We start from the raw sequence: 18,561 nt of genomic DNA, 5'->3' as shown, positions 1-18,561 counted from the left end.
CGGGGGGCTGAAGGAGAGCTTCCACCCCCAGAAGCCCGCAGAGCCAGCCCAGTCCTCCCCATCGGGGGCTCGTACCCCATTCCTCCCTCACCTCCTTCCACTTACCCTTCCCTAGCCCCCCTTCCTGATGTACAAAATAAAGATAACGTTTCTTCCAACATTGACTCTGTCTTTATTGAACAAAACTGGGGGAGACTGGGAAAAGGAGGTGGGAGAGGGGAAGAGAAAGGCTGGGAGAGGGGAGGGCAACTAACATGATCAGGGGTTGGGAACAGGTCCCATATGAAGAGAGGCTACAGAGACTGGGACTGTTCAGCTTAGAAAAGAGGAGACAGAGCGGGGACAGGATAGAGGTCTCTAAAAGCAGGGGTTGGGTGGAGAGGGTGCATTCATAAAAGTTCTTCATGAGTTCCCATAAAGAAGGACTAGAGGACACCAAAGGAAAGGAATGGGTAGCAGGCTTCAAACTAGTAAGAGCAAGTTCCTCTTCCCAAAGCAAATAGTTAACCTGTGAAACTCCTTGCTGCAGGAGGCTGTGAAGGCTACAACTAGAACAGAGTTTAAAGGGAAGTGAGATCAAGTCATGGAGGTTGAGTCCATGGAGTAGTCTTAGCCAGGGGGTAGGAGTGGTGTCCCTGCCCAAAGTTTGTGGAAGACTGGAGAGGGATGGCACGAGACAAATGGCTTGGTCACTGTCTTCGCTCCATCCCCTCCAGGGTCCCTAGGGTTGGCCGCTGTCGGAAGACAGGCTACTGGGCTAGATGGACCTTTGGTCTGACCCAGGACGGCCATTGTAAGCTCAGGGCTCAGGGTCGGGGGTCTCAGTGGACCCCCTTGATTTTCATGCACACCTGCTCCTGGGTGGCCAGGCTGGCAGCTCTCCTGCCCTAGACGGCCACTTTCCTGTGCCTAGTGCGGAGATCGTGGACGAGGTCCACGATGTCCGCACTAGCCCAGGAAGGTGCCCGCCTCTTGCGGTCCAGGGCAAGCTCCCGGGAGCCGCCAGCCTGGTCCCGGGAAGAGGGGGTGGGCTGGGGGACATCGGGTGGGTGGCTCTGTGCCGTGCCAGGTGCAGGGTCTGCTGGCTGGGTGCTGGCAGGCTTGCACCTGGCACGGGCACCGTAGCCATCCCGTGCCCCTTTAAGGGGTCCGGGGCCGGGAGGGGGGCATAGTTTCCCTGGTGTTGGCCAGAGTGTCCGATGTGTTTATTACCCAGCTCTGTGGCCATGGAACCTAGTGGCTCCCATTGTGTCTGGTTCACTATTTGTTGCCAAGGGGAACCACAGGAAGGAGCAGCCCGGCCCACGCCACTTCCTGCAGCTCCCCTTGGCTGCAAACAGTGAACTGGAGCCAATGGGAGCCATGAGGCTCCGTGGCCATGGAGCCAGTAAAAGAAACTCACCGGAACGGCCAGTTAGCAGGTTTCTCAGAGTGGTTTCGCAGACTATTTTGAGCAATACTGTTCTACACCTTATATCACTTCCCAAAATTTTCTTCCCATTCCAAAGGACCAAAAGAGCTCTGTCCTAGACATCATATTGTGCTCCTGCTTCCATCTCAGCCCCGTTGGCTGCTGCCACTGCCCAACCAAGCACTTCCTGCAACAGTGATAGAGCCGTGAGGTACACTGCCCCTAACGGGTTCAAAGTTTTGCTAGATTTTCACATGAGATTTTGACAGTCTTGTCTGGAGCCTGCCAGCTGGACTTGGATGTAGACAGGGCTGGATTAGGATATGCTGAGACGCTAAGAGGTGTTTAAGAGTACCCAGAGCATTACCAAAAATGTGCATTATTTTCACGGAAAGGGCAATGAAAATAGAAATAATAAAGTTTTATATTTGCATATACACCAGTTTATAGGCAAAAATTCAACTAAAAACTAGTGATTTTTTTAAATTTAGATGCCCCTCATAATCTGAGGCCCCAGTGTGTTACCTGCACAAATTTCTCTATCCTTTCCACACTTTAGGGACACACCTCTACTCAGTTCCTGGGGCTCAAGGTGCAACCCTGTTAATTTACACACCCAGCCTTACCCTATTCCTAGGGCTCAGGGTGTAATTTCCTGCAGGTTTGCAGGATTTTTTGCCACTGAAAGAGCCTTACACAGTAATATTCTTATTTTCTATTTATTGACAATTCCCAAGCAAGCAGAATACATGTGCTAAGCATACAGTGTCATGCTCACTGATCCTGATAAAGACAAGCAGATTTCCCCTGTTGGCCAGGCAAGGTCAGTCTCTCTGGATCTTAGCTGCTGCACATCACAATCATGTCAGAGGACTTCTGGCAGCTCTGGTCTTAGGCTGTGTCTTGGAGGTGAGTTCTTCCAGGTCTTCCCTCCTTCTTTTGGTGTTCCTTTCTTTCTTTTCTTCCCTTTTCCTCTTCTTGCTTTTCCCCTTTTCCTTCTTTCCTTTTGTTTGCTTGTCTCCTTCTTGGACCCCAGTTTATATAGCGAAACTTGAGTCTTGCTTAGCTATACCTTAACCAATTATTTTAGTATAATTCTACTAACCAGTCATAAGGTACTGTAACAGAATTACCTAACTAATCATACCCCACCACCTTAGTTGGTTTACACCTAGCAAAATTAATTATACAGCCAACAGAAACAGTTACAAACCAGACAGAGATCACACAGACAAACAATAGGAAAGTGTGAAGACAATAATCATAGAATGCAGATTCCACAACCTCAACTATTGATAAACAGTTTCTTGCCAAATGAAATGCTATTAATTAAGTTTTCTCTTCCCATCTTGATATCTGTTTCTTTATCTGGTGACAGTGGGTGCTAATAGGACAGGATCCCCTTCTCACAGCTTTGTGTGACACTATTTTAATACAAAAAACAGGACTGTGTAGCACTTTAAAGACTAACAAGATGGTTTATTAGGTGATGAGCTTTCGTGGGCCAGACCCACTTCCTCAGATCAAATGGTGGAAGAAAATTGTCACAACCACCATTTGATCTGAGGAAGTGTGTCTGGCCCACGAAAGCTCATCACCTATTAAACCATCTTGTTAGTCTTTAAAGTGCTCCACAGTCCTGTTTTTTGTTTCAGCTGCACCAGACTAACATGGTTACATCTCTACCACTATTTTAATACAATTTAGATGGAATGTGAGTATGTGACTCCAAGATTTACAGCTAATGGCAGCAGCTCTTCAGTTTGGCTGCAGAAGAAGGCTTTAGTTTAGGCCTACCAATATGGCTACAGGCCTTCCAATATGGCAACAGAAAAACCATATTGTTACAAGTGGATCACAAGCTAAATATGGATCAACAATGTAACACTGATGGGGAAAAAAATCACTCTGAAATATCTTAGAATAATCAAGACGAGAAATAATTCTTCTGCTCTACTCCGTGTTCATTAGGTCTCCACTAGAGTATTGTGTCCAGTTCTGGGCACCACATTTCAGGAAAGATGTAGATAAATTGGAGAAAGTCCTGAGAAGAACAAAATAATTATTAAAGGTCTAGAATACATGACCAAGGGGCCAAAATAAGTTTGTTTAGACTGGAAAAGAGAAGACTGAGAAGGGGCATAACATTGTCAAATGCATAAAAAGTTGTTACAAGTAGGAGGGAAAAATATGTTCTTGACTTCTGAGGATAAGTCAAAAAGCAATGGGCTCAAATTGCAGCAAGGGAGGGTTAGGGCATTAGGAAATTCTTCCTGTGAGGGGGTGAAATTGCCCAGGGAGGTTACAGAATCTATCATTGGAGATTTTTTTTCAGACAGGACAAACACCTATATATCTAGAAGATAATACTTAGTCCTGCCATGAATTCAATGGAGTGAGCTAGATGATTTCTTGGGGTCTCCTCCAGTCCGATGATTCTATGATCAAAACTGTAGCTTACTTAGCTTGTGCATGAATCTAGCACTGGATGTAGGGCTTCAAAACCAAAAGCTCTGTAATCTCTGGGTGCTTCCATCAGAGGATTTAGCCCATTAGTAACAGTAACTCTAGCATGTAAAATTGAATGCACTCGTCAAGAGATGAAAGTTGCCATATATATTAAGGGTTTCTTCAAGATGACAGGGGAATACTGACTTTGACACCAGGATCTTATTTTTGATAGGGTTCTTCCTGGGGACACTCTCTTCCTAATAGCACTATTTATCACTGTGTGAAAGGTTAGAATAGAAAAAAAAGTTGATCTGAAATGAAGGAATAGAATCTGTGTTATTTTAACAGCTGAATATAACATTACATCAGAGTTTGTATTGTGTAGCAAATTGCAATCTGTAGTGAAATTGCTTTAAAAATGTATCCATATATATTTTTCTAGACGTGTGATAAAGTCCTTCTGCAGCACTTTGAAATGCATTTGTAGCTAAACTGTTGGATGATATATTTTATATTACGCTGTAAGGACAAAGCAGTGGGACGATCATTACTTTTCTTCGTGTTTGCAATGTAGCCAATGTCTTTACTTGTAAATGCTCTGATGCTTGAAAGGAGAAGAGCTTATCTGTATGGTGACCATGGTTCGTGGTTAATGAAAAAAAGTGTGTTATTAGCTTATTGCTGTATGCTAGTGATAATGGCACCATAGCAATGTGTTTTCAAGAATGAGCTAATGTAATGCCTGAAAAATACTGGTCAAGCTTGGAATAACACAGTGTCACTGTGATCTGGGCTCTTCCAGGATAGTGGAGGATTATGAGGGGGAACCTACAGCGTTTTCTCCACACACACATTTTTAATGATGAAAGAAAAATACTTGAGTTGCTGCTGATTTTCATAATGTGTCTCCAAAGATTCACACCTGATTACACTGGAAAGCCTACTTTTAAATGCACATTTGCCATACACACCCACTGGAATGAGATATTTGCAGTCCCACGTGACAGAATAGCCATCTGTCTAGCCACGTGTGCAGGAAATGCAACATGGGTGGATTCCCATATGTGGTAAGTAACATGCAAAAATAGGTATAGAAGCGTGTCTCCGGTTTCTAAAAATCAGAACCTGGAAGCTGAAGGTGATTAGAAAGATAACTAATATTATTGAGTGTTGAATTCAAGCTTCATGCCAAATTGAAGTCCTGTCTCTGTCCTACAAAGCATTCAGCTCCAAAAGAATACTCAGTGACATCACATACAACCAATCAAAAACAAGACAAACATTATGCTACTCTGATTGGAAGAACATTCCCTAGGCTGGGACCCTGCATTTCAGCACCACTGAAAAATAGCTATTTCTTTTTTGAGTGTGTCATACATTCCACACTACTTACTGGTAACGTAAATTATTACAATACTCAAGACATTTCATTATTATAGGAAAGTGAAGCTATTGATCGAAAAAAATTATTTTACAATCAATTGCATTTATTGAGTCTTTGGGTTTTTTTTCTTTTTGGCACAGATACTAAAATCCAAAGGTTTCATATGCATTTTTGAAGTGCTGCAACTGTATCTCCTACAAGTTTTGGGAAAGGTTGTTATACAGAGAGTTTATAAAATTACTAGCAAACTTACCCCATGTTGCCCGGGTCCTTCAGGGCAGGGCCTTGTGGATGGCAGGGCGTGAGAGTGAGGGTTGGGGCCTGTTATCTCCCCCCCCCCCATACCACCCCACACCTCAGCAGGAGCTTGTTCTCTCCCCCCATACCTCAACAGCTGGCCCCCCAACCTCCTAGCCCACCTGGGGCCTTTATCTCTCCCCCTCCCCCACCCTGCACTCTCTAGCCCAGGGATTCCCAAACTTTTAGACACGGGGACCAGTAAATCCATTCACGAGCTTTCGGAGGACCAGTAACATTCATTTGCATATTTGCATATTCATTAAGCAAATGACGAATATGCAAATACATTGGTTTTGGTCCTCCCAAAGCCCCCAGGGCCAGCTTTAGCAAAGCTTTTGATACGGCCACCCACAACATTCTTACCAGCAAGTTAAGGGAATATGGATTGGAAAAATGGACTGTAATCCAATAAAACCCTGCACCACCACATCGTGTATTGAAAAGGGGCTCATTTATTTTCAGAAAGCTGACACCATCTTTGGAATTTTTTTATCCATATTTCCATTCCAGATGTTGAATGCACCAGGTTCTCTCCATTCTGACACATTGTGGTGCCTTTAAACCTCAGTGTCAGCAGTGGGGATATTTAAAAGGCACAGCTTTTACATTTTTATTCAGGATCTGCGTGCGCCCTGAACTGTCCTGCTCCCCACTGGCCGATTCTCTCTCCCTCCCCTCCCACCTTTCCCCTCCGCCCTGGGCCAGCCCCGCTGTCCCCGCCAGCCGATTCTCTCCCGATATCTCCTGGCAAACCTGCTGCCCCCACCAGCCCTGCTTCCGCTGGCCGGTTCCCCAGCCAGCTCCACGATCTCCCCTGGCCAGCCCCACTGCTCCCGCCCCCCGCGATCTCCCCTGGCCAGCCCCACTGCTCCCGCCCCCCTGGCCAGCCCTGTTTCTGCCAGCCGGTTCCCCCAGCCAGCCCCGTGATCTCCCCCAGCCAGTCTTACTGCCCCCGCCCCCCGCGATCTCCCCTGGCCAGCCCCACTGCTCCCACCCACCCGGCCAGCCCTGCTTCTGCCAGCCAGTTCCCCACAGCCAGCCCTGCTTCCGCCGGCCAGTTCCCCTCCCTATCTCCCCCTGGCAGCTCCACTGCCCCGACCCTGCTTCCCTGCGGCCCATAACCAGCTCCCCAGCCCTCCTCCACTGCCAGCAATAAGAGCTCACCTGGTAACCCTCACTATGCCTCTGCCGGGAGCCTGAAACATATGGCTGCATCCGCCCAGCCCGGCTGAGGGCTTGGGGAACCAGGTGCTGCACGAGCAATCCGAGAGCCCGGAACACCCTGGCAGCCACGCTGAGGCCTGGTATTTGTTTCCCATAGTTTGGGAAACGCTGCTCTACCCTGCCAGGAACCTGTTCTATCCCTAGGACCTCCCCCAGCCCACCAGGGGCCTGTTCTCTCTCCCCCCACAGGTCCCCTCCAGCCTGGCAGGGGCCTGTTCTTTCTCCCCACAAGACCCTCCAGCCAGAAGAGGCTTTTTCTCCCTTCACAAGCCCTCCGCTGCCACTAAGGACCTTCCCCCCCCAATCCCTCTTAGCCACCGGGGCCTTTTTTCTTCTCGCCTCTGACTCCATGGCCAAGGGCCGGAAGGGGGCAGGTAAAGAATTTGGGGCAGGGCGGGTCCTTTCTGTTGTGAAGGCAGGAAAGATGGCAGAGCCCCAACCCTTCAGGCCCAGCCCCCGGTGCACACTCTGCAGGATAGCTCTCCCCAGGGCTTGCTGCCCCCAGTGGCGACTCTCATATTGCATCCCACCGAACAGCAGCCCCTCCCTTTGCATGTTATGGAAAACAGTCTCTTTCCTGGGGTTTCTGGTTGTCCTGGCACAACCAAACCAGGATGCTGATTTTAGTTAAGAGAAGAGGAAGCTGCCTACCAAATTTGGTAGCCCTAACTCTTACCATTTAGGAGGAGTTCTTGAACAAATGGGCTCACAGAGAAGACAGACACATTCTGTGATATGGAGATAGATTTAAAGGAAAGGAACGGTGACCGTGTTATAATCGCTCTAGATTGTTTTTCAGTTCCGAAAAAAATCTGGGAATGGTTTTGATCCTAAAATATAACTTATGTTAAAAAGTTTGGGTGATGGGAACAAGGAAGGGAAGATGGAAGCCGATGTCATTTCATCAGAAACTGGTTGAGTGATCTTAATTGCATTTCCATACATGCACACTTTTAATGTAAACTGCAACTTTTCTGTAGGGATTTTTGTCTTTAAATTGTTGTTAAATACTCTCATCCTGAGCACCATCTTAACTAGATATATTTAAGAAGTTTCTCACACTTTAACATTTTCTGGAAAGCCCCAACACTTAAGTCGGTCAGTGTCAGCATTGATTTCAATGTGTGACTTTGTGAAAGTCATTTCACTTCTCTGGCATAGGTTTTGGAAACCTATCCTCCATTTCATGAGCACAATGTGTGTAGGCAGATTTGTCATTTAGATGTGCATTTACTTCATTTGCAAGTGCCTAAATGCAAGTGCACCTGATTAAATGTCTAAAAAACTGTCAAGTTACACAAGCAATTACTTGTTGGCACAAACACAGAGACCCAAATAAGGCAGGGTCAGAAAAATTGATCCTGTGCATCACCATTTCTCCAAACACAAGATGGAGAGAATGTTTATAGTTATTTTTCTGCCACAAGAATGTTGCAAGAAATGTTGCATTTGTAAACAAGGTGTTTTTTAAGTTCTCAAGCAAAATATAGCTGCTAAGTGTCATTAATTTAATAGGACAGTATCTTGAATGTTTAAAAGTCTCAGAAGGGTAGACTTGTCAGTCTGAAACAATAAAAACCCCTTAAAAACCAACAATATTCCTATAGCACCTTTAGGGCATGTCTACACTGGGAAATTATTTCAAAGTATCTTATTTCGAAATAACAACTCCCAAAATAACTATTTCCAAATAGCGTGGCCACACTACAAGAAAGCCTCAAAATTAGTCCGAGGCAGGCTCCCTTAATGTGGATTCGCCACCTCTACTTCGAGCCCCAGGAAGCACTGGGGAGTAATTATTTTCAATGACTCAGGGGAGAAGTTGTTTCAAAATAGCAGCAGTGGAGCAGCCACACTACCGCTATTTTGAAATAACTATTTTGAAATAAGTGTTATTCCTCATGGAAAGCAGGAGCTATTATTTCAAAATAACTAGCCCCTTATTTTGAAACAATGGGCTTGGTAGTGTTATTTTGAGATAAGGGGAGTTATTTTGAAATAACTTCCTAGTATATACCAGGCCTTAGGGACTAACCAAAACATTTATAGATAGTGTTATGAGCTTTTGTGGGTACAACCCACCCAAATATTTGTCATCTGAAGAAGTGGGTTGTGCCCACAAAAGCCCATGATACTATCTATTTATTTTTTGGTTCGTCCCTAAGTTGCTGCAGGACCATTGTTGTTTTTTTAGATTTTTTCATATGACAGTATATTAATTATAGATTAAAGAACTACCTAGACATTGTAGAGGGTACACTGTAATTTTCCATATTAGGAGGACATAGGTATGTCCAGGGTTTTTTAAATGTACACAGTAAGTAAAGAGGATTTTATTCACTGAGTTGAAGTTCCCTTCTCTTGTTTTTCACACACATATTCCAAGACTGGTATTTTTTGTTTTGCAGTCTTTGGCAAAAGAAAGGAAATCTGGCCCCGAAACATTGGATTGGACCAGCTAATTTAGTCAAGTGCAAGCCATGCCCAGGGACGCATTCCAGCCCAGTCTGTGGATCTGATGGACATACTTACAGTTCCAAGGTAAATTCACTTTACAGTCAGAAACTTTGTTTGCAGTGGCCACTCAGGTTGTAATGCAGAGAAGTGCTAGTTGTAGCAAAAAAAATAGTATTCAGTTTGTAGACAGCCATGCTATATATAAAAGGATGCTGATAATTTTATACTTGTTATATTTGGGGAAAGCACCAATGTGTAATTGCAAATACCCATTTCTGGATCCTCTGAGTCAATATTGTCTTATATTTGCTCTTTCCCCTGAAGTGGTGAAATGCTTTTCACATGGATGACGCCGCACTCGATCATTTCATTCATTGTATGGTTGGATGACAAAACCCATGGTACTGTTCTAGCTGCTGGCTTTGTCCTCAGAATGGCAATGTCATTCTGAGATGGATTTCCTGTTGAGTGGATAACATATTACAGTCCACTTAAGTCATAGATTTAACATTCTTGTGTTCCATAGGTAGCATATATTATAGCTAAGAAAAAAAGTTCTCTCAGAACCCAGCAGGTATAAATTGGACCAGTGTTATATTGACAGTCTGATTGCCTTAGGGCTTGATTCAATAAAAGAAACCCACTCCACAGCCATGTTTAATTCAGCAGTCCAAATCACATGCTGTTGGTTTTAAGCCTTCTGGTTTTTTGCTGGTTTGTTTTGTACAATACAGTGTTCTATATTTATACATCATGCTCTTGGCATGGGGAATTATGTCTGGGGAATGTCTCTAAAGTCTTTAGGGACAGATTCTTCCCTACTCTCAGCTAGAATAAATCATGACAGCCGGTAAAACTACCTTTAAAAGTTTCAGGAGGGCTCAAAAGATGTAGGGAAATAAAATGATCAGCAGCAGAAAGTCCTGGAGCATATAGGGGTATGTCTACACTAGCCCCTAGTTCGAAATAGGGAGGCTAATGTAGGCATTCCAAGTTGCAAATGAAGCCTGGGATTTAAATATCCCGGGCTTCATTTGCATCTTCCCGGGCGCTGCCATTTTTAAATGTCCCTTAGTCCGAACTCCGTGCCCGCAGCTACATGCGACATTAGGATCTCTAATTCGAACTACCGGTACACCTCATTCCTAATTCGAACTACCTACTCCATGCCACGTGTAGCTGCGGGCACAGAGTTCGGACTAAGGGACATTTAAAAATGGCGGCGCCGGGAAGATGCAAATGAAGCCCAGGATATATAAATCCCAGGCTTCATTTGCAACTTGGAATGCCTACATTAGTCTCCCTAGTTCGAACTAGGGAGCTAGTGTAGACATACCTGGAGAGCAAGGCAGGGTAGTTTGGGCCAGTAACACCCAGTTCTTGTGCTCTTGCTGCTTCTGGGCAATTCTATACAGATAGTTACTGACATCAGCACATGGCTGTTCCATTGAAGCTGTTGTTTTATATGAGCAAAGGGATCCCCACAGGCCCACCAACCGGACAGGAGGGCCAAGGGAGACATTGCCCCAGGCCTGGTGATTCAAAAGGACCCAGGACTCCCAGCCTCTATTACTGCCACTGCCACAGGTCCTTTAAATCTCCGCCAAAGCCCCACGTGGCACTTTCCAGGCAGTGCTAAAGGGGAGGCTAGCCCCCAGCTCTGTCCATTCCTTCTGAGGCTCCGCCCCTTCCCAGGAGTGTTTTGTGGGTGTCCCCCCACCACCACTTAGCCCAGGGCCCAGCAATTCCATCATGCCCCCTGAATCTCCATAGCCAACAGGAACAAAAGCAGATACTTTCTCTGTTGACCCACGTCCGTGTCTCACTAAAGCATGAATGCTGTGGGCTAGGGATGTAAGCAACTAGTCGAGTAGTCAACTACCCAATAAGCTTAGGCATAGGCTTATCGGGTAGTCAAGTGACTTCTCGACTAGTTGCCCCCCTTCCTGGTTGACTCTGTATTAGAGGCAGCAAGGGGGTAGGGAGCAGGAGCAGGAGCTGGTGCTGGGGTGAGCTGACTTAAAAGCCAGTTCCCCCCAGCTCCGTCTCCACAGTGCAAGGGGGGGGCCAGGGGAGACAGAGACGCTGCAGTCCCCAGGGCAGCGCGGGCCGGGACTGTTCAGTCCTGGCTTGCACCGCCCCAGGAGGTCACCCTGCTGCAGTTCTGAACTTTAAAGATAGTAAGAGCCCAGTAGACTCTTACTGCTTTTAAAGTGCAGCGCCGCAATGGCAGCTCCTCCCCCCATGACTAATCGAGTAGTCAGTTCCGTTGACTACTCGATTACTTAATTAACCGATACTTAACATCCATACTGTATGCACATCACTTCTAATGACATGCCAATATCCGTTATCCTCCATGAGTTTGTGCATCAGGAATGACAATCATTACAATATTTTTTCATCGTCCATGTTTGGCCTTGGAAAACCTGGAGCTGGTTTTGAAATTGCAGTCAAATGAGAGCTACATTTTTACTGCTGCCTGCCTTGTTCCAGTCACTAGTCTTTCTCCCCCGGTAACTGTACACAACTCCCTGATTTCTCCCTTTCTCTAGACCAGTGGTGCATAACCCATGTGCTGTGTTCCTGGGGGGGTCACAGCACTTCGATCTGGGCCGGCCACCATTTTCTTTTCAGGGCTCGGCACCCAATGTACACGTGGCAGGGCTAGGGGGAGTGGCAGGGAAGCAAACCGGTGCTTTAAATTAAAGGGGCCGCAACAAAATATTCCCGGCGCTGGGGGGTCACAAATTAGAAAAGGTTGAGCCCCACTGCTCTAGACCCCCAACTCTCTGGATATGTCTAGACTACATGCCTCTGTTGGCAGAGGCATGTAAAATTGGCTACCCGACATAGTCAATGAAGCTGGAATTTAAATATCCCTGGCTTCATTCAAATAAAAATGGCCACCGCGCTGTGCCGGTTCAGCTGATCATCGGCCCAGCGTGGCAGTCAAGACACGGATCGGTTGATGGGAAGCCTTGTCGACCGCTCCCTTATGCCTCGTGAAACGAGATTTACAGGAGCGGTCGACAAAGGCTTCCCCTGTCGACCGATCCAAATCTTGACTGCCGCGCTGTGCCAACGATCAGCTGAGCCGGCACAGTGTGCTGGCCATTTTTATTTTAATGTCGCCAGGGATATTTAAATCCCCGCTTCATTGACTATGTTGGGTAGCCTATTTTACATGCCTCTGCCAACAGAGGCATGTAGTCTAGACATATCCTCTGCATCCCCAAACAGTTTGCGTGTTACCTTGGTGTTTATCTTTCCCTCCTCTTCTCCTCTTAGCCCTGTGGAATATGATCAGATAGAACAAATTGGTAAGTCGCTAGTAAGTGGTTTTCATTGTATATTCAATCGTACTATTTCACTGGCTCAGCATAACTGCATCACTCAGCCCGAGCACTGACTCTCTTAGCTGACCCACTCTGATTATTTTTTATTGTACTGTTTGATCCAAAACCACTGATGTTGTAAATTCACCAAAATGATGTGACTAAGCTGTGTGCCTAAGGGCTGTGATGAAGGTATCAAATGATTCCAGTTATTGAATGTTCTGTGGAAGACTCTCTCTCACTTGTCTGCTCCTGTGATGAGTGATACGCATCAGACTTGTGAATAAGCAATCCTGACTCATCTTGATCTGTTGTCTATTTATGTATACGTTGCTCAGGTCCCTGGAGTTGTAAGATATGCAGCTACTTTCTTTTTACCCGACTTTGCAAATACACCAACTACTGTGCAGTGTAGCATGAATCTCTGCTTAAAAGTTTTCCAGTTATAGTTAATATTACCTGCCGTTTGCTGGAGAACAGTAGGTTTGATTGCTTCCATTGCCGTGGAGTGCAGAAGTCTTATCTTTTCCTCATGTTGCACATTTGTAGTCGCTTTTCTTTAAATCTCCTTTGGATTGAAGCCTTTCCTGGCACCATGTAACAAGCAGTAATCCCTGAACAGCCATGTCAGCTCCAGCAGCCACATGCTTCAATGCTTGACCTTTATTAAACAAGTAACAGCTCTGTTGTATTAGCAATTTTCTGCAATAGTCCTTTGCAGTATGTTTTAAGGCTATATAGATGTGGTATGACTTACAATACGGTGCATATCATTACAATAACCCATATAGCACTGTGGCTTCCTGCCTTCACTGTAAGGCTACATCTAGACTGCAAGCCTCTTTCGAATGAGGCTTTTTCGAAAGATACTTTCGAAATTGCCTCTTTCGAAAAAGAGCACCTAGACTACAACCAGTACTTTTGAAAAAGCAAGCCACTTTTTCGGAAGAGAGCAGTCAGGCAGTCTGCATGCAATCTTTCGAAAAAGCACAGTTTGCATTACATAGCGCCTTTTTTCGAAAGAGCGTTCTTCTTCGTAAAATGTGGTTTTCCATGGTCAAAAAAACTGCCGCGTTCTTTCAATTTACTTTTGGAAGAATGCGGCAGCAGTCTAGACACAGGTGAAGTTTTTTTTAAAAAAAGGCCACTTTAAAAAAAAAACCTATAGTCTAGACACATCCTAAAGCTCTGCTCAGTTTCCCTTTTTGCAAGTGCTACCTTTTGACAAGTTTACTTTAGATCTGAATGAAAATCAGAATTTCCATCCTGTGAGAAATTCTGATATTTTGACCTCTGTTTTCATCATAAATCGGGGGGAAAGGTTAAATATTGAAATAGAACACAAATAACAGAAAGAGGTAAAAAAAATAGATTGAGAAATGTTGAAAAAGTTTATCATTAATTTTTGTGCCCCATATCTGCTACCATGCCTCATGGGAGATTGAGTTCTGATGCCTTATGTCCCTTGCTGTTCTCTGTGGGCTGAATTCTTTGGCCAGACTACATCTCCCATGATGCATTAGGATCACATGACACACGTGATTGCACTGTAGTACTTCAACAAGAGCAGAGACTGAGGACTTGAATGCCCCATATTATCTTCCTCAAGGCAGGGCAGCAGCTCAAACAAAACAGATCAACACAAACCAAACCAAACAAAATGTTTCCATGTAATCCAAAAGGAAATATTTCATATAGATTTTCCCATAATAAAATACAAAATTTCTGCAAATCAAAATTTTCCTATAGAAAATTTCAGTTTTGCTGAAATGGCATTTTCTGGGTTTTAGGGGTTTTTTTTTAAATCTATACCCAGCTAGTTCTACTCTCAAGGAAGAGATCAAAGATCATTTTCCCCAACTGCCCTCCCCACAAAAAAGTGTAATGCAGAAGGTCAAACTTAATTATCATACTCATCCCTGCTGGCTTTAAAATCTAAAAGACTGGGAGCCATTGCAGTTCTAGAGAACATCCCTGGGTGATTTCCCCCCTTTCATGTTATAGTGTCAGAACTTCTCTCTACAACAGATCTTGGACTTACGGTTTTATTTTCAAAAGTACTGAGCATAGCCGACTGCTTCATTACCTTTAATAGGATGTGTGGGTGCTCAGGACACTTTGCAAATCAGGCCATTAATTAAGACCAATATCTGCTGTCCGCCACTAGGACAATTGGTGTGTTAGGTGGATGTTTTCTTCAGTGTTCCCACACACCAGTTTGAAGAATATGAATTGCAGAATCCTGTTTCAGAGTACGCTGTGTCTCGGGGTTAAATACAATTGCCCATCACTGCAGTACCTCAGCACCTTCCATGTAAAATCAGTAGCAATACTAAAGTCCATACTGGATATCATGGAGTCTCTAGAACCTCTCCCTCTTCAAATCTGAACTCTGTATTTGGAGTAGGAAGTTTGGGTTTTGATTTTTTTTAAATATTAATTTACTTTGTTTTTTTACAGTCAGGATTTAGTTTTGCTTTGTAGTTGGATGGGAGAAAGGGGAGGAAGAGGATGTGAGTACCATTGTTAAGCTAGAAAGATTGCAAAACTTTCCTTTTTGAAAAGGCATTTCCTAAAGTCTTGCCTAATCTTCCCCTGGAAGTGTGTTGAACAGCTGGAATACATCCCATTTAGTTTCCCAGATTCCTTCCCCCCCCCCTTTTTTTCCAGATATCTAATAAAGGGTGTTGCGTATGTTTATATATTTTTTCTGGCTTTACAAAGTATCCTGTTCTTAGGGTACTTACTTTAATGAGCATAAATTAAATAAGCATGAGCGAAGTCATTTCAATTTTTAATTCATCTTAGTTACTCATAGTTTGGAGATTATCCTGCACTCTATCCACAGACATTGAGTGATTTTATTTTGAAATCAATATGCTATAGGCATCTTTCCCTCCCACTTTCTCTATGTAGCTGCTATGCCAAGTTAAAAGGTTTTAGTGATACTCCAATGAGAGCCACACCATGTCACCTCCATCCTAAAATAGCCACAGTTGCCACAGAGAGTCTGCTGTTGCGGCTAGACTGGAGGAGCTAATTTATGGCATTCTCTTTTTGAAGGTACAACCTGTGTGGCAAAATGCCATTCAAATATCAGACTCTTTAGGCCCTTGATATCTTGAGGCTAGCAAATGCAGAATGTCACTGGAGAGAGAGGAATTTCACAGCACAGGAAAACAAGTGTTTTCTGTGAGTAGCGCTTGGCAGGAGTTAGCATTTGCCATCAGACAGAAGCTTCTGTTGAATCCTATAGCTGCACTCAAATCAGCTCCCACGTTTGCATTCTTAAATAGCTGTTACATATTAGCAAATTGTACATTAAGGGCTCAACTCTAAGGGAAAATGTAAAGTTGACAGGTCTAATGCATAATAATTTTACTTAATATACTTGTCTGCTTGTCAGAATCAAGTGCTTTTATAGATTTGGCCTTTATATCAGCTCTTCACTATTAAATTATTTTATTTTCAGCATACTCTTAATAGTTTCAAATGACTGCTACAAAACTAAAGGTCACATTTAAACAGCCTAAAAAATAAAATGTTTATTGTAAGTAACTATCAGGGGTTTATTATATCTCAGATGTATTAAGAAGAAGATTGGAAATCCACGGGGGACTTCAGAGCCTTGTTTTTTCTCCTTTTTCCAATAATCCTTCTGACCATGTGGTTGCTAAACCAAGTTGTTCCTCTTGGTTGTGGAGGCTGTGAAGGCTAGGACTATAACAGAGTTTAAAGAGAAGCTAGATAATTTCATGAAGGTAAGGTCCATAAAAGGCTATTAGCCAGGGGGTAGAAATGGTGTCCCTGGCCTCTGTTTGTCAGAGGCTGGAGAAGGATGGCAGGAGACAAATCGCTTGATCATTGTCTTCTGTCCACCACCTCTGGGGCAACTGGTGTTGGCCACTGTCGGCAGACAGGATACTGGGCTAGATGGACCTTTGGTCTGACCCAGTATGGCCATTCTTATGTTCATTCTTATGTTCTTATGGTTCTTCCCTTTCCAGGGCATCAGTATTGTTGAATATTACTACATGTATTATGGGTAATCTAGCACACAAATGCCCCTTCATGAGAGGTAGATGTGTAACATTCTTTTTTGAATTTGTTGTACATGTGTGTGTCTAATGGGCACAGCATGCAGTCTGCCCCTAATGTCAAATGAGAAAGTTTTTTTAAAGTTCTTATCTAAAGGATGGAGGGGAACAACTACTTTGGGACAGTCATTTAAAATGAATATGTCCGTCAGTCATCTGTTCTAATAACCTGGCACTACGTACAGTTCAGATAAGTTCTATAGTTTGCATTGATTTATATTTGTCAGTACAAGAATCTGCCCTAGTTGAGTTTGTTACAGTCTTTCCTTTCCAAGTGGGGTTGCCAAGTGTCCGGTTTTGAACCAGACAGTCCAGTAGTTGAGCTTTCTGTTCGGGAAACAAATTGAGAAAATAGAAATGAGAAAATAGAAATGTCTGGTATTTTCTAAAATAAAATGTAATGTAGATTGTGAATTAATGTCAAGTATGTCCGGTATTTTAGTGGAAACCACCTGGCAACCCTACTTCAGAGCCCAGTGGATTCTCTGGAATAGGACACCATTTTTGTGCATAGGTGATAGGATTATGTATGCATCGTGGTTTGAGATGACGGCAGTAAAGCACTTCACCACGGAATTAGGCTAATCCAAAAGACTCTTCACAGTGATGTTTGCTTGGGGCTTGTAAGTACCTTGACGCTGAACTAGTGTAGGTTGAGGTGGAGGGAAGAAATGAATTAAAAGGAAATGCTGGATCTTCCCCTTCCATATTTAGATGAGAAGCGGTGCTAATGTCACTAATTTGCTCTTCCCCAGTTATAGTTTGATTGTTCAGAATGTAATATCTTGACATTAATTTTCCATCCAACTATTGCTCAGGCATGAACATCTTTTTATAGATAATTCCATCAAGTTTCTTCACTGCTATGACAGCATATCTTCAAAGTTTGGTATCAGTGTCTCAAGCAGAAATAGGACAACAGTAATTGGTTTGATGGATAGTGACCTTGGATTTAAGGATTTCAGGGAGCACATGGTAGAGGGTAGAGTTGCCCTTATTTTGCAAAAGTGTCAAGAAGCTTTTGGGCACTGACTTGCAATATGTTAACTTTATAATGTATGGTTTTTTTTTAATGGGTGCTATTATTAATGGTTGCTACTTATTCTTGAAAGGGCAATCAAATCTTCTGCTCTTACAAACTGGATGCCAAAATATTTCACAGCATTATCACCATATTGTTTTGTAGTGCATGATATTACTTAGACTCAGGCCCACCAAATGGGGGTAGAAAAGGGGGCCAATTCCCCAGCGGCCTGCAGCACAGTGGGGCTAAGAAAGCCCTAGCCAGTCTGACCTTGCTTTGCACCCCTCTGGAAGCAGCTGGCACCAGTGGGATAGCTAGAACGGCCCACTTGGGTGGACCCTGACTTTGAGTAAGTGGTCAATGATAAGGGCAGGAGTGAGCCACAGTGCCCAGCCCTGCTCCCTGGCTGGAGCTGGAGTGTGGTAAGCCCTGCCTCCGCTTCCCAGCCAGGAGGAGCAGATAAGAACCCCGGTGCCCCAACCCTGCTCCCCAGCTGCAGTAAAAGCTGGGGCATAAGGAGAGCAAAGTGGATGTGCGACCCTGCAGCCCACTCAGGCCTACCCGTGATTATGCCGCTGGCTGGCACCATCTGAGTGCTGACTCCATAGCTCCTATTGGCTGGGAACTACAGCCAGTGGGAACTGGGGGAGCAGTGCCTGCAAGCAGCGGGGCACAGAGACCACCTGGCCTCCCCTGCCTAGCAGCTGCCTGAAGGGTGTGCAGGTCACTTTGGGAGCTGCCTATGGTAGACACCAACCATTTGGCCCAAACCCCTCACCCAAACTCCATCTCAGAGCCCCACCTTTCACCCCCTCATGCACCCAAACGTCTGCCCAGACCTCTCTTCCCCCTCCTACACTCCAGCGTGGTGCAAG

General features: G+C 44.5%; 1 protein-coding gene across 1 annotated transcript in view; it reads left to right on the top strand.

The window, feature by feature from the left end:
* The window catches only part of SPOCK1 (SPARC (osteonectin), cwcv and kazal like domains proteoglycan 1), a 635,081-nt gene that overhangs the window by 404,114 nt on the left and 212,406 nt on the right, over positions 1 to 18,561 (top strand). Inside the window, exon 5 of the mRNA XM_075900445.2 lies at positions 9,179 to 9,311. Coding sequence (XP_075756560.1) covers positions 9,179 to 9,311 — 133 coding nt within the window. The remainder of the gene's footprint in view (positions 1 to 9,178; positions 9,312 to 18,561) is intronic.

Source organism: Pelodiscus sinensis, chromosome 16 (assembly GCF_052426305.1).
Source record: "Pelodiscus sinensis isolate ZL-2025 chromosome 16, ASM5242630v1, whole genome shotgun sequence".
NCBI lineage: Eukaryota > Metazoa > Chordata > Testudines > Trionychidae > Pelodiscus > Pelodiscus sinensis.
The sequence above is the reverse complement of the archived record's forward strand: the minus strand, read 5'-3'. Positions and strand labels throughout refer to the sequence as shown.